The sequence below is a fragment of the Salvelinus alpinus genome, chromosome 5 (genome assembly GCF_045679555.1).
Source record: "Salvelinus alpinus chromosome 5, SLU_Salpinus.1, whole genome shotgun sequence".
NCBI lineage: Eukaryota > Metazoa > Chordata > Actinopteri > Salmoniformes > Salmonidae > Salvelinus > Salvelinus alpinus.
In genome coordinates this window covers 96,087,526-96,102,525 of record NC_092090.1, presented here as the reverse complement: position 1 = coordinate 96,102,525, position 15,000 = coordinate 96,087,526, and the positions used below count along the sequence as shown (strand labels likewise).

The 15,000-nt window shown below is 43.4% G+C and overlaps 1 protein-coding gene across 1 annotated transcript in view; it reads left to right on the top strand.

Moving 5' to 3' along the window:
- The window catches only part of LOC139577281 (protein unc-13 homolog B-like), a 103,949-nt gene that overhangs the window by 53,259 nt on the left and 35,690 nt on the right, over positions 1 to 15,000 (top strand). The window contains exons 14-17 of the mRNA XM_071404284.1: positions 5,355 to 5,423; positions 9,554 to 9,643; positions 11,733 to 11,873; positions 12,681 to 12,913. Coding sequence (XP_071260385.1) covers positions 5,355 to 5,423; positions 9,554 to 9,643; positions 11,733 to 11,873; positions 12,681 to 12,913 — 533 coding nt within the window. The remainder of the gene's footprint in view (positions 1 to 5,354; positions 5,424 to 9,553; positions 9,644 to 11,732; positions 11,874 to 12,680; positions 12,914 to 15,000) is intronic.

Below are 15,000 nucleotides of genomic sequence, written 5' to 3'. Positions count from 1 at the left end.
CCGTTCCCGACTGACTACAGTGTTAGCTTCTGACAAACAGAATGAAAAAAACTAACGGACAACTAGTGAAAGCTCAAACCAAGTTTATTCACCCACTGGGTCAAACAGTTGAAAAGACAAAGCCATGTTTACACCATCACAAGTATTTATTACCCTCCTACTAGGCGGAGTCAACTGTAGACAGCCAATAAATCTCTGTTGCTAAGCAGGAATTTAAGTGGTGTGTTCTCAATTCATCTGATCTGACCTAGGCCCGAATTCCTCACTCCTCCCTAATTCATGTTTTTTTCCCCCACTCAGTAACTTTACCCCTAGAGTTCTTATCCACCTTCCATTGACCCCACCATATACAGAGGCTTTGGGAAGTATTCAGACCCCTTGACTTTTTCCACATTTTGTTACATTACAGTCTTAGTCTAAATTGATTAAATATATTTTTTTCTCAGCAATCTATACACAATACCCCATAATGACAAAGCGAAAACAGAATTTTTTGCAAATGTATTACAAATAATAAACAGAAATACTTTATTTACAAGTATTCAGACCGTTTGCTTTGAGACTCAAAATTGACCTCAGGTGCATCCTGTTTCCATTGATCATCCTAGAGATTTTTCTACAACTTGATTGGAGTCCAACCTGTGGTAAATTCAATTGATTGGACATGATTTGGAAAGGCACACACCTGTCTATTTAAGGTCCTACAGTTGACAGTGCATGTCAGAGCAAAAAACAAGAGATGAGGTTGAAGGAATTGTCCGTAGAGCTCCGAGACAGGATTGTGTCGAGGCACAGATCTGGGGAAGGGTACCAAAACATTTCTGCTGCATTGAAGGTCCCCAAGAACACAGTGGCCTCCATCATTCTTAAATGGAAGAAGTTTGTAACCGCCAAGACTCTTCCTAGAACTGGCCGCCCGGCCAAACTGAGCAATCGGGGGAGAAGGGCCTTGGTCAGGGAGGTGACCAAGAACCCGATGGTCACTCTGACAGAGCTCTAGAGTCCTCTGTGGAGATAGGAGAACCTTCCAGAAGGACAACAATCTCTGCAGCACTCCACCAATCAGGCCTTTATGGTAGAATGGCCAGACTGAAGCCAATCCTCAGTAAAATACACATGGCAGCCCGCTTGGAGTTTGCCAAAAGGTACCTAAAGACTCTCTGGTCTCACGAAACCAAGATTGAACTCTTTGGCCTGAATGCTAGGCGTTTTCCAGGCTCCTAACCAACTGTGCTATTTTGTTTGTTTTTACACATGGTTTGTAACTCATTTTGTACAGAGTGTGTGTGTGTGTGTGTGTGTGTGTGTGTGTGTGTGTGTGTGTGTGTGTGTGTGTGTGTGTGTGTGTGTGTGTGTGTGTGTGTGTGTGTGTGTGTGTGTGTGTGTGTGTGTGTGTGTGTGTGTGTGTGTGTGTGTGTGTGTGTGTGTGTGTGTGTGTGTGTGTGTGTGTGTGTGTGTGTGTGTGTGTGTGTGTGTGTGTGAGCTTATGTGAGCTTCACTCAGTGTGTGTGTGTTTCACCCTATACCATCTGCAGTACGCCCCAACCCCAGCAGATAGAAGGTCCAGCATGGACTTCCTGTCCAATGCAGTATAGCTAAGGGCTCTAACCTACATTATCAGCATAGAAACATTTCTGTGTGAGTCTCTATAAAGATATTATAGTGTCTCCAGTGACAGCACTATAACTCAATACAGCCTCTAAATCTAGATACATGTGTCCTCTCATCCTCTCATCTTCTCCTCATCCATCTCTCCTCTCCCTCATCCTCCTCTCCCTCTCCTCTCCTCTCCTCTCCTCTCCCCTCCTCTCCTCTCCTCTCCTCTCCTCTCCTCTCGTGTCTGTCTGGTCCTTGTCGTGGTACACACTAACTCAGAAACACACCGCCGCGCGCACACACACACTCACACATACACACACTCACACATACACAGCAACCCAAACACACACTTTACACTTTCTGACTTTAATAACCCAGGCTTACATACAGTACATACACATCAGACTCTTTCTCACCTTCTGGAGTCTTCCCTGTGAACAAAGTTATGCCCTACATCTCTCGCACTCCCTCTCTCTCTCTCACTTCCTTTCTCGTACTCCCTCTCTCTCTCTCTCTCTCTCCCTCTCTATCTCTCTCTCTCAAATTCAAATTCAAATTCAAGCTGCTTTATTGGCATGAAAAACATTGTGTCAATATTGCCAAAGCAACAATGTATACAATATACATTGTAATACAATTAAAACAATGACAAATAATAATATAGAATGGCAGTAAATAATAATACAAAATTAAATATAAAAATAGTAACAATAAAATGGTAACAGTCAATAGTCGAATGTTATGTATGGTGTAATGCACCACTACCACCACCACCATCATTAAACTGCTATCATTACCATTACCACCCATACCATTACTATTTGGAATGATAAACAACAATAATAATACTAATAACAATAACAGTAAAAACAATAACAGTCATAATAAGTAAGTTACTGCTTACTATGCAGATGTTATTATTCAGTGTCCCTCAGGCTATGGCAGGCAAATATATATTTGGCTGCAAGAGGAGCCATTGCTCCTTTGCCCATGAGTATTTTTAGTTTTTCCTCTGGGTTTAATAAGTTAAAATTTGGAATAAATGTAGTCATTTCTGTGAATAATGAATCTCTTGGTGAGGAATATTTATCACAGTAAAGGAGAAAGTGCATCTCTGTTTCTACCTCCCCTGTCGTGCAGTGACCACATACACGCTCCTCTTTGGGTAGCCATGTCTTTTTATGTCTGCCGGTTTCTATTGCCAATCGGTGGTCACTCAGCCTGTACTTGGTAAGGATCTGTCTCTGCTTCGAATCTCTGACAGAGTAGAGATATTCAGCCAATTCATATTCTCTGTTTAGGGTCAGATAGCAATTTAGTCGGCTTTGGGATTTGGTTTCGTTTTTCCAATGTTGTATATATGAGTCCTTTGATTGGTTCATGATTTTGTTTATTGGAATTCTTTCTTTTGAAGCAGTGCTGGTGTCAGCTTGGTTGGTTAGGTCCAACACCAGCTGACTGAGAGGGCTCGTTTCTGGGCTCAGCTCTTGGGTTTGAAGTGCTTTAAATTGCAGACTCGAATTTGGACTTGAATTTAGATGTAGCCAAAATTTTAATGATCTTTTCTGTATTTTCATTATTACTGGAAAGCGGCCCAATTCTGCCCTACATGCATTAGTTGGTGTATTTCTCTGGACTTGTAGGATTTTCCGACAGAATTCTGCATGTAGGGTTTCAATTGGATGTTTGTCCCACTCTCCCTTTCTCTCTGTCTCTCTCTCTCTGTCTCTCTCTCTCTCTCTCTCTCTCTCTCTCTCTCTCTCTCTCTCTCTCTCTCTCTCTCTCTCTCTCTCTCTCTCTCTCTCTCACTTCCTTTCTCGTACTCCCTCTCTCTCTCTCTCTCTCTCTCTCTCTCTCACTTCCTTTCTCGTACTCCCTCTCTCTCTCTCTCTCTCTCTCTCTCTCTCTCTCTCTCTCTCTCTCTCTCTCTCTCTCTCTCTCTCTCTCTCTCTCGCTCTCTCTCGCTCTCTCTCTCTCTCTCTCTTTCTCTCTCTCTCGCACACATTACTGAAGTATTACAAAAATGAACAATGTTTGCGCAACAATATTAATAAATATCAACAAAAAACAATCATATATGGAAAGTAATGCACCAAAAAAAAAAAAAAAAAAAGCAACAATTGAGAAATCAAATGTAGAAGGGCTCATGTGTAAGAACATGGTGGGAGTGTTTGTCTCTCTTATTATCTGACAGTCCAGGACATCATCTGCAAGATCTACTCTCTGTGTCCTCTCCCAATCAACAGGCAGTTTTTTAGGAAATCCTGCTATTCTTTCTTCAAATTCCAGGAGATAAATACCTCTGAGTTATATTTGTAGCAGTGGAACAGGAAGAGCTGCTCCTTGTGTACTTCACCTGACCCACACTGCTTACAAAGTCTCTCTTCTCTGGCCGTCCATGTTGTTTTATGGCGTCCTGTCTCTATGGTCAGGCCACTGAGCCTGTACATTGTTAATGTTGAAATATTTTGTTTTGAGGAGGTGTAGTGATCATTTGAGATCTCTATTTAGAATTTGGTAACATTGAAGTTTGCGTTTAAAATTAATTTAGTTTTGCCAATAATTAGTGTACTCATTTTGGATAGAGATTTGTATTCATCTGAATGTTGTTATTGATGGTCGAATGGTTGAATTCACCTAAATGTCTCTCTCTCTGTCTCTCTCTCGCTCTGTCTCTTTCTCTCTCTGTGTCTCTGTCTCTCTCTCTCTGGATCTCTTGCTCTCTCTGTCTCTCTCTCTCTCTCTGTCTCTCTCTCTCTCTCTGCCTCGCTCTTGCTCTCGCTCTGTTTCTCTCACTCTGTCTCTCTGTCTCCAACTCTCTCTCTCTATCTCTCTCTCTCTCTCTCTCTCTCTCTCTCTCTCTCTCTCTCTCTCTCTCTCTCTCTCTCTCTTCTCTCTCTCTCTCTCTCTCTCTCTCTCTCTCTCTCTCTCTCTCTCTCTCTCTCTCTCTCTCTCTCTCTCTCTCTCTCTCTCTCTCTCTCTCTCGCTCTCGCTCTCTCTCTCGCTCTCTCTCTCGCTCTCTCTCTCTCTCTGTCTCTCTCTCTCTCTGTCTCTCTCTCCCTTTCTCTCTGTCTCTCTCTCTCTCTCTCTCTCTCTCTCTCTCTCTCTCTCTCTCTCTCTCTCTCTCTCTCTCTCTCTCTCTCTCTCTCTCTCTCTCTCTCTCTCTCTCTCGCTCTCGCTCTCTCTCTCTCTCTCTCTCTCTCTCTCTCTCTCTCTCTCTCTCTCTCTCTCTCTCTGTCTCTCTCTCCCTCTCTCTCTGTCTCTCTCTCTCTGTCTCTCTCTCCCTTTCTCTCTGTCTCTCTCTCTCTCTCTCTCTCTCTCTCTCTCTCTCTCTCTCTCTCTCTCTCTCTCTCTCTCTCTCTCTCTCTCTCTCTCTCTCTCTCTCTCTCTCTCTCTCTCTCTCTCGCTCTCTCTCTGTCTCGCTCTCTCTCTCGCTCTGTTTCTCTCACTCTGTCTCTCTGTCTCCAACTCTCTCTCTCTATCTATCTCTCTCTCTCTCTCTCTCTCTCTCTCTCTCTCTCTGTCTCTCTCTGTCTCTCTTGCTCTCTCTCTCTCTCTCTCTCTCTCTCTCTCTCTCTCTCTCTCTCTCTCTCTCTCTCTCTCTCTCTCTCTCTCTCTCTCTCTCTCTCTCTCTCTCTCTCTCTCTCGCTCTCGCTCTCTCTCGCTCTCTCTCTCGCTCTGTCTCTCTCTCTGTCTCTCTCTCCCTTTCTCTCTGTCTCTCTCTCCCTTTCTCTCTGTCTCTTCCTCCAAAATAGAAAGATCGTTTTGTTAAGCTTCTTGACCAGCTACACAACTCTCTTCGTATTGACCTTTCCACATACAGAGTAAGTCTACATCCTAACAGGCTTATCTACCTACCAACTGTTCAAAAGTTTGGGGTCTCTTAGAAATGTCCTTGTTCTTTTGCCCATCTTAATCTTTTATTTTTATTGGTCAGTCTGAGATATGGCTTTTTCTTTGAAACTCTGCCTAGAAGGCCAACATCCCGGAGTCGCCTCTTCACTGTTGACATTGAGACTGGTGTTTTGCGGGTACTATTTAATGAAGCTGCCAGTTGAGAACTTGTGAGGCGTCTGTTTCTCAAACTAAACACTCTAATGTACTTGTCCTCTTGCTCAGTTGTCCCACTCCTCTTTCTAATCTCGTTAGAGCCAGTTTGCACTGTTCTGTGAAGGGAGTAGTACACAGTGTTGTATAGTGCCTTGCAAAAGTATTCACCCTCTTGGCGTATTTTGTTGAATTACAACCTGTAATTTAAATGGATTTTTATTTGGATTTCATGTAATGGACATACACAAAATACTTCAAATTGGTGGTGAAATGAAAAAACATTTATTTCAATAAGTGGTGCGTGCCTACTCTATGTACTCATGCCTAAATACGATCTGGTGCAACCAATTCCCTTCAGAAGTCACATTGTCCTGACCTTAGAGATCCCTGTTTATTCTCTATCATTTGGTTAGGTCAGGGTGTGACTAGGGTGGGTACTCTAGTTTTTGTATATCTATGTTTTCTTTTTCTTTGTTGGCCTAGTATGGTTCCCAATCAGAGGCAGCTGTTATTGTTGTCTCTGATTGGGGATCATACTTAGGCAGCCATTTTTTTCTACCTTCAGTTGTGGGATCTTGTCTCTGTTTGTTGCATGTGTTGCACTCCTAAACATTCGTTGAGTTGGTTATTGTTTTTTTGGTGGAGCATTTAAATAAAGAAAATGTACGCCTACCACGCTGCACCTTGGTCCGGTCATTCTACCAATGACAGGCGTAACACACATAATTAATTAAATAAAGTCCACCTGTGTGCAACCTAAGTGTCACATGATCTGTCATGGGACCTCAGTGTATATATACACCTGTTCTGAAAGGCCCCAGAGTCTGCAACACCCCTCAACAAGGGGCACCACCAAGCAAGGCACCGTGAAGACCAAGGAGCTCTCCAAACAGGTCAGGGACAAGGTTGCGGAGAGGTACAGATCAGGGTTGGGCTATAAAAAAATATCAGAAACTTTAAACATCCCAAAGAGCACCATTAAATGGAAAGGATATGGCACCACAACAAACCTGCCAAGAGAGGGTCGCCCATCAAAACTCACGGACCTGGCAAGGAGGGAATTAATCAGAGAGGCAACAAATAGACCAAAGATAACCCTGAAGGAGCTGCAAAGCTCCACAGTGGAGATTGGAGTATCTGCCCATAGGACCACTTTAAGCCTGACACTCCACAGAACTGGGCTTTATGGAAGAGTGGCCAGAAAAAAGCCATTGCTTAAAGAAAAAAATAAGCAAACACATTTGGTGTTTGCCAAAAGGCATGTGGGAGACTCCCCAAACATACTCTGGTCAGATGAGACTAAAATTTAGCTTTTTGGCCATCAAGACAAAAATGCTATGTCTGGAACAAACCCAACACCTCTCATCACCCCGAGAACACCATCCCCACAGTGAAGCATGGTGGTGGTAGCATCATGATGTGGGGATGTTTTTCATCGGCAGTGACTGGGGAACTGGTCAGAATTGAAGGAATGATGGATGGCGCTAAATACAGGGAAATTCTTAAGGGAAACCTGTTTCAGTCTTCCAGAGATTTGAGACTGGGACGGAGGTTCACCTTCCAGCAGGACAATGACCCTAAGCATACTGCTAAAGCAACACTCGAGTGGTTTAAGGGGGAAACATTTAAATGTCTTGGAATGGCCTAGTCAAAGCCCAGACTTCAATCCATTTGAGAATCTGTGGTTTGACTTAAAGATTGCTGTACACCAGCGGAACCCATCCAACTTGAAGGAGCTGTAGCAGTTTGCTTGAAGAACAGGCAAATCGCAGTGGCTAGATGTGCCAGCTTATATATCTCAAGAGACTTGCAGGTGTAATTGTTGCAAAAGGTGTCTCTACAAAGTATTGACTTTGGGGGGGGAAGTTATGCAGGCTCAAGTTTTCTGTTTTTCTGTCTTATTTCTTGTTTGTTTCACAATTAAAAATATTGTTCTGTAAATCTTGTGTAAATCAAATGATATAACCCCCCCCCCAATTTTTTTTATTTTAATTACAGGTTGTAAGGCAACAAAATAGGAAAAATGCCAAGGGGGGTGAATACTTTCGCAAGGCACTGTACGAGATCTTCAGTTTCTTAGCAATTTCTCGCATGGAATAGCCTTCATTTCTCAGAACATTTAGTTTCAAGTTTCAGAAGGAAGTACATTGTTTCTGGTCATTTTTAGCCTGTAATCCAACCCACAAATGCTGATGATCCAGATACTCAACTAGTCTAAAGAAGGCCAGTTTTATTGCTTCTTTAATCAGCACTACAGTTTTCAGCTTTGCTAACATAATTGCAAAAGGTTTTTCTAATGATCAATTAGCCTTTTGAAATGATAAACTTGGATTAGCTAACACAACGTGCCATTGGAACACAGGAGTGATGGTTGCTGATAATGGGCCTCTGTACGCCTATGTAGATATTCCATAAAAAATCAGCCGTTTCCAGCTACAATAGTAATTTACTACATTAACAATGTCTACACTGTATTTCTGATCAATTTGATGTTATTGTAATGGGCAAAAAATGCTTTTCTTTCCAATACAAGGACATTTCTAAGTGCCCATAACTTTTGAACGGTAGTGTAAATCTTCATGACATCTGGATTTATTTATTTATTTAACCTTTATTTTATTTAACTAGGCAAGTCAGTTAAGAACAAATTTATATTTTCAATGCCGGCCTAAGAACAGTGGGTTAACTGCCTTCTTCAGGTGCAGAACGACAGATTTGAACCTTGTCAGCTTGGCGATTCGGTCTTGTAACCTTTCGGTTACTAGTCCAACGCTCTAACCATTAGGTTACCTGCCGAAATATTCAACATGTACAGTAAAACCAAAGGAGAAACCAAACAAGTATACATCTATCCCTGTATCAGTCACCATATATCCATATAGTCACTTCAGGTTTAAACACACATACTAAACACCCTGACAGCCTAGACCAGTCTAAAGGTCCTTCACCCTGACAGTCTAGACCAGTCTAAAGGTCCTTCACCCTGACAGTCTAGACCAGTCTAAAGGTCCTTCACCCTGACAGTCTAGACCAGTCTAAAGGTCCTTCACCCTGACAGCCTAGGCCAGTCTAAAGGTCCTTCACCCTGACAGTCTAGATCAGTCTAAAGGTCCTTCACTCTGACAGCCTAGGCCAGTCTAAAGGTCCTTCACCCTGACAGCCTAGGCCAGTCTAAAGGTCCTTCACCCTGACAGCCTAGACCAGTCTATAAAGGTCCTTCACCCTGACAGTCTAGACCAGTCTATAAAGGTCCTTCACCCTGACAGTCTAGACCAGTCTAAAGGTCCTTCACCCTGACAGCCTAGGCCAGTCTAAAGGTCCTTCACCCTGACAGCCTAGACCAGTCTATAAAGGTCCTTCACCCTGACAGTCTAGACCAGTCTATAAAGGTCCTTCACCCTGACAGTCTAGACCAGTCCATAGAACAGTAGATGTGTTATGTCTATGGGGGCTTGTACATAGACTAAGCCTACTCCATGACTTACCCATGGAGCCTCTCTCCCCTTCTCTGCCTCCCCCACTCCCTTCTCTCCCCAACTCTTCCCTCCTCTCTCCCTTCTCTCCTCTGTCTCCCCAACTCTTCCCTCCTCTCTCCCTTCTCTCCCGTCTCCCCAACTCTTCCCTCCTCACTCCCCTCTCTCCCCTGTCTCCCCAACTCTTCCCTCCTCTCTTCCTCACTCCCCTCTCTCCCTTCTCTCCCCTTCTCATCCTTCCTCTCTCCCTCACTCCCCTCTCTCCCTTCTCTCCCCTGTCTACCCAACCCTTCCCTCCTCTCTCCCTCAATCCCCTCTCTCCCTTCTCTCCCTTGTCTCCCAACTCTTCCCCCTTCTCCACCTATCCCCTCTCTCCCTTCTCTCCCCTGTCTCCCAACTCTTCCCCCTTCTCCCCTGTCTCCCCCCATCAGAATAACTTCCCAGCCAGTAGTAAGCCTCGTCTGCAGGACCTGACGTCTACTGTGGATCTGCTGACTAGCATCACCTTCTTCAGAATGAAGGTACGGAAATAAGTCTTAGTGTCACACACACACACACGCACGCAAAAACTCCCTAGAAAGGCCAAAACCTAGGAAGAAACCTAGAGAGGAACCAGGCTATGAGGGGTGGCCAGTCCTCTTCTGGCTGTGCCGGGTGGAGATTATAACAGAACATGGCCAAGATGTTCAAATGTTCATAAATGACCAGCATGGTCAAATAATAATAATCACAGTAGTTGTCGAGGGTGCAGCAAGTCAGCACCTCAGGAGTAAATGTCAGTTGGCTTTTCATAGCCGATCATTAAGAGTATCTCTACCGCTCCTGCTGTCTCTAGAGAGTTGAAAACAGCAGGTCTGGGACAGGTAGCACGTCCGGTGAACAGGTCAGGGTTCCATAGCCGCAGGCAGAACAGTTGAAACTGTTATGTGTTTTACTGTGTTCAGGTGTTTAAATGCACTTTACATTTGTTTGATGTCTGTCTGTCTGTCTGTCTGTCTGTCTGTCTGTCTGTCTGTCTGTCTGTCTGTCTGTCTGTCTGTCTGTCTGTCTGTCTCTTTGTCTGTCTGTCTGTCTGTCTCTTTGACTGACTGTCTGTATGTCTCTTTGACTGACTGTCTGTATGTCTCTTTGACTGACTGTCTGTATGTCTCTTTGACTGACTGTCTCTCTGTCTCCCCTGTGGGTCTGTCTCTCTGTCATCTGTCTCTTGGTTTGACTGTCTCTCTGTTTCCCTTGTGGGTCTGTCTCTCTGTCTGACTGTCTATCTGTCTCTCTGTCTCCCTTGTGGGTCTGTTTCTCTGTCTGACTGTCTATTTGTCTCTCTGTCTCCCCTGTGGGTATGTCTCTCTTTCTGACTGTCTCTCTGTCTTCCCTGTGGGTCTGTCTCTCTGTCTGACTGTCTGACTGTCTGTCTCTCTGTCTCCCCTGTGGGTCTGTCTCTCTTTCTGACGGTCTCTCGGTCTGACTGTCTCTCTGTCTCCCATGTGGGTCTGTCTGTCTGTCTGTCTGTCTGTCTGTCTGTCTGTCTGTCTGTCTGTCTGTCTGTCTGTCTGTCTGTCTGTCTGTCTGTCTGTCTGTCTTACTGTCTCCCCTGTGGATCTGTCTCACGGTATGACTGTCTGTCTCCCCTCTGGGTCTGTGTCTCTCTGTCTCTGTCTGTCTCTCTGTCTGTCACTCTGGTACTGTCTCTGTGTTTGACTGTCTGTCTCTCTGTCTCTGTCTGTCTCTCTGTCTCTGTCTGTCTCTCTGTCTGCCTGTCTCTCTGTCTGCCTGTCTCTCTGTCTTTGACTGTCTGTCTGTGTCTGGCTGTCTTTCTGTCTGACTGTCTTTCTGTGAGTGTCTGTCTGTTTGACTGTCTCTCTGTCTGACTGTCTCTCTGTCTGACTGTCACTCTGTCTGACTGTCACTATGTTTGACTGTCTCTCTGTCTGACTGTCTATCTGTCTCTCTGTCTCCCTTGTGGGTCTGTTTCTCTGTCTGACTGTCTATCTGTCTCTCTGTCTCCCCTGTGGGTATGTCTCTCTTTCTGACTGTCTCTCTGTCTTCCCTGTGGGTCTGTCTCTCTGTCTGACTGTCTGACTGTCTGTCTCTCTGTCTCCCCTGTGGGTCTGTCTCTCTTTCTGACGGTCTCTCGGTCTGACTGTCTCTCTGTCTCCCATGTGGGTCTGTCTGTCTGTCTGTCTGTCTGTCTGTCTGTCTGTCTGTCTGTCTGTCTGTCTGTCTGTCTGTCTGTCTGTCTGTCTGTCTGTCTGTCTGTCTGTCTGTCTGTCTTACTGTCTCCCCTGTGGATCTGTCTCACGGTATGACTGTCTGTCTCCCCTCTGGGTCTGTGTCTCTCTGTCTCTGTCTGTCTCTCTGTCTGTCACTCTGGTACTGTCTCTGTGTTTGACTGTCTGTCTCTCTGTCTCTGTCTGTCTCTCTGTCTCTCTGTCTTTGACTGTCTGTCTGTGTCTGGCTGTCTTTCTGTCTGACTGTCTTTCTGTGAGTGTCTGTCTGTTTGACTGTCTCTCTGTCTGACTGTCTCTCTGTCTGACTGTCACTCTGTCTGACTGTCACTCTGTTTGACTGTCTCTCTGTCTGACTGTCTTTCTGTCTCCCTCGTGTGGCCAGGTTTTGGAACTTCAGAACCCCCCCAGGGCAGCCCATGTGGTGAGAGACTGTGTGAAGGCCTGTGGTAACTCCACCTACGAGTACATCTTTAACAACTGTATAGACCTCTACATGAGACAGTTCCAGCCTGCCCTAGAACCTGTGAGTACAATCAGGAATAATACTAAGCTTATAAATAATAACTATTTCTGAGTGCAGGCCTGTAACACTAGATAACCTTATTAGATACCGCTAACACTAGATAACCTTATTAGATACCGCTAACACTAGATAACCTTATTAGATACCGCTAACACTAGATAACCTTATTAGATACCGCTAACACTAGATAACCTTATTAGATACCGCTAACCTTATTAGATACCGCTAACACTAGCTTAACACTAGATAACCTTATTAGATACCGCTAACACTAGATAACCTTATTAGATACCGCTAACACTAGATAACCTTATTAGATACCGCTAACCTTATTAGATACCGTTAACACTAGCTAACCTTATTAGATACCGCTAACACTAGATAACCTTATTAGATACCGCTAACACTAGATAACCTTATTAGATACCGCTAACACTAGATAACCTTATTAGATACCGCTAACACTAGCTAACCTTATTAGATACCGCTAACACTAGCTAACCTTATTAGATACCGCTAACCTTATTAGATAACGCTAACACTAGATAACCTTATTAGATACCACTAACACTAGCTATCCTCTTGTCATATAATTGCTACATTTATTATCAATATAGCATTTAAAATATTTTTTTCAGATTGTGTTTTTTTACTGATAATTTTTTTGCGATGCGAATATTGGGTCACGACTGAGACAATCTGGTTCCATTTGGGTCCTGAGGCAAAGCCAGTTGAGAACCACTGGTCTAAAAAAAATATATAAAAACATTAATAATCTAATGGCTAATTCCCCTCTCTTTCCCACAGCTCAAGCCAGAGAACAAAAAGGAGATGAAGAAGAATGAAAAGGAGAAGAAACAGGGAGAGGAGGAGGCTGAGGAAGAAGATGAGGAAGAGAAGGAGGAGGAGGAGGAAGTGAAGAAGGAGCCAGAAGAGACAGGGCCTACTATCCACAACCTGGACTTCTGGCCGAAACTCATCACCCTCATCGTCTCCATCATAGAAGAAGACAATAACTCCTACACACCCATCATTAATCAGTCAGTACACACACACACACACACACACACACACACACACACACACACACACACACACACACACACACACACACACACACACACACACACACACACACACACACACACACACACACACACACACACACACACACACACATATATATACAGTGGCAAGAAAAAGTATGTGAATCCTTTGGAATTTCATGGATTTCTGCATAAATTGGTCATAAAATGTGATCTGATCTTCATCTAAGTCACAACAATAGACAAACACAATCTGCTTAAACTAATAACACACACACAATTAGACGTTTTCGTTTCTTTATTTAACACACTGTGTAAACATTCACATTACAGGGTGCAAAAAGTATATGACCCCTTGGATTTAATAATTGGTTGACCATCCTTTGGCAGCTCTTTACAAAACTGTTTCAGTGCCACAATATTCTTGGAATGTCTGGTGTGAACCGCTTTCTTGAGGTCATACCACAGCATCTCAATCGGGTTGAGGTCAGGACTCTGACTGGGTCACTCCAGAAGGCGTATTTTCTTCAGTTGAAGCCATTTTGTTGTTGATTTACTTCTGTGTTTTGGGTTGTTGTCCTGTTGCATCACCCAACTTCTGTTGAGCTTCAATTGGCCGACAGATAGCCTTACATTCTCCTGCAAAATGTCTTGATAAACTTGGGAATTAATTTTTCTGTCGATGATAGCAAGCTGTCCAGGCCCTGAGGCAGCCCCAACCATGATGCTCCCTCCACCATACTTTACAGTTGGGGCGAGGTTTTGATGTTGGTGTGCTGTACACTTTTTTTCTCCACACAGTGTTGTGTGTTCCTTCTAAACAACTCAACTTTAGTTTAATCTGTCCACAGAATATTTTGCCAGTAGCGTTTCTTCCGTGGTGTCCTCCCATGAACACCTTTCTTGTTTAGTGTTTAATGTATTGTAGACTTGTCAACAGAGATGTTAGCATGTTCCAGAGATTTCTGTCAGTCTTTAGCTAACACTCTAGGATTCTATTGAAAATCAAATCAAATCAAATCAAATTTTATTAGTCACATACACATGGTTAGCAGATGTTAATGCGAGTGTAGCGAAATGCTTGTGCTTCTAGTTCCGACAATGCAGTAATAACCAACAAGTAATCTAACCTAACAATTCCACAACTACTACCTTACACACACACACAAGTGTAAAGGGATAAAGAATATGTACATAAAGATATATGAATGAGTGGTGGTACAGAACGGCATGGCAGATGCAGTAGATGGTATAGAGTACGGTATATACATATGAGATGAGTACTGTAGGGTATGTAAACATAAAGTGGCATAGTTTAAAGTGGCTAGTGGTACATGTATTACATAAAGATGGCAAGATGCAGTAGATGATATAGAGTACAGTATATACATATGAGATGGGTAATGTAGGGTATGTAAACATTATATTAAGTGGCATTGTTTAAAGTGGCTAGTGGTACATATTGAGCATTCTGCACTGTGCTCTTACAGTCATCTTTGCAGGACGGCCACTCCTAGGGAGAGTAGCAACAGTGCTGAACTTTCTCCATTTATAGACAATTTGTCTTACCATGGACTGATGAACATCAATGCTTTTAGAGATACTTTGGTAACCCTTTCCAGCTTTATGCAAGTCAACAATTCTTAGTCTTTGGTCTTCTGAGATCTCTTTGGTTCACATCAGCAAACAAACATTTTTTGAGTGTTTTTTTATAGGGCAAGGTAGCTCTAACCAATCTCCAATCTCGTCTTATTGATTGGACTCCAGGTTAGCTGACTCCTGACTCCAATTACGTTTTGGAGAAGCCATTAACCTAGTGGTTCACATACTTTTTCCAACCTACACTGTGAAAGTTTAAATGATGCATACAATATAGACAAGAAAAATACAATAATTTGTGTGTTATTCGTTTAAGGGGACTGTTTGTCTATTTGTCTATTGTTGTGACTTAGATGAAGATCAGATCAAATTTTTACCTGCAGAAATGCAGGTAATTCCAAAGGGTTCACATACTTTTTCTTGCCACTGTATATATAAATCCTGTTGGATAATTCAGCATGTCTAACTGGTCTGTGACCCTA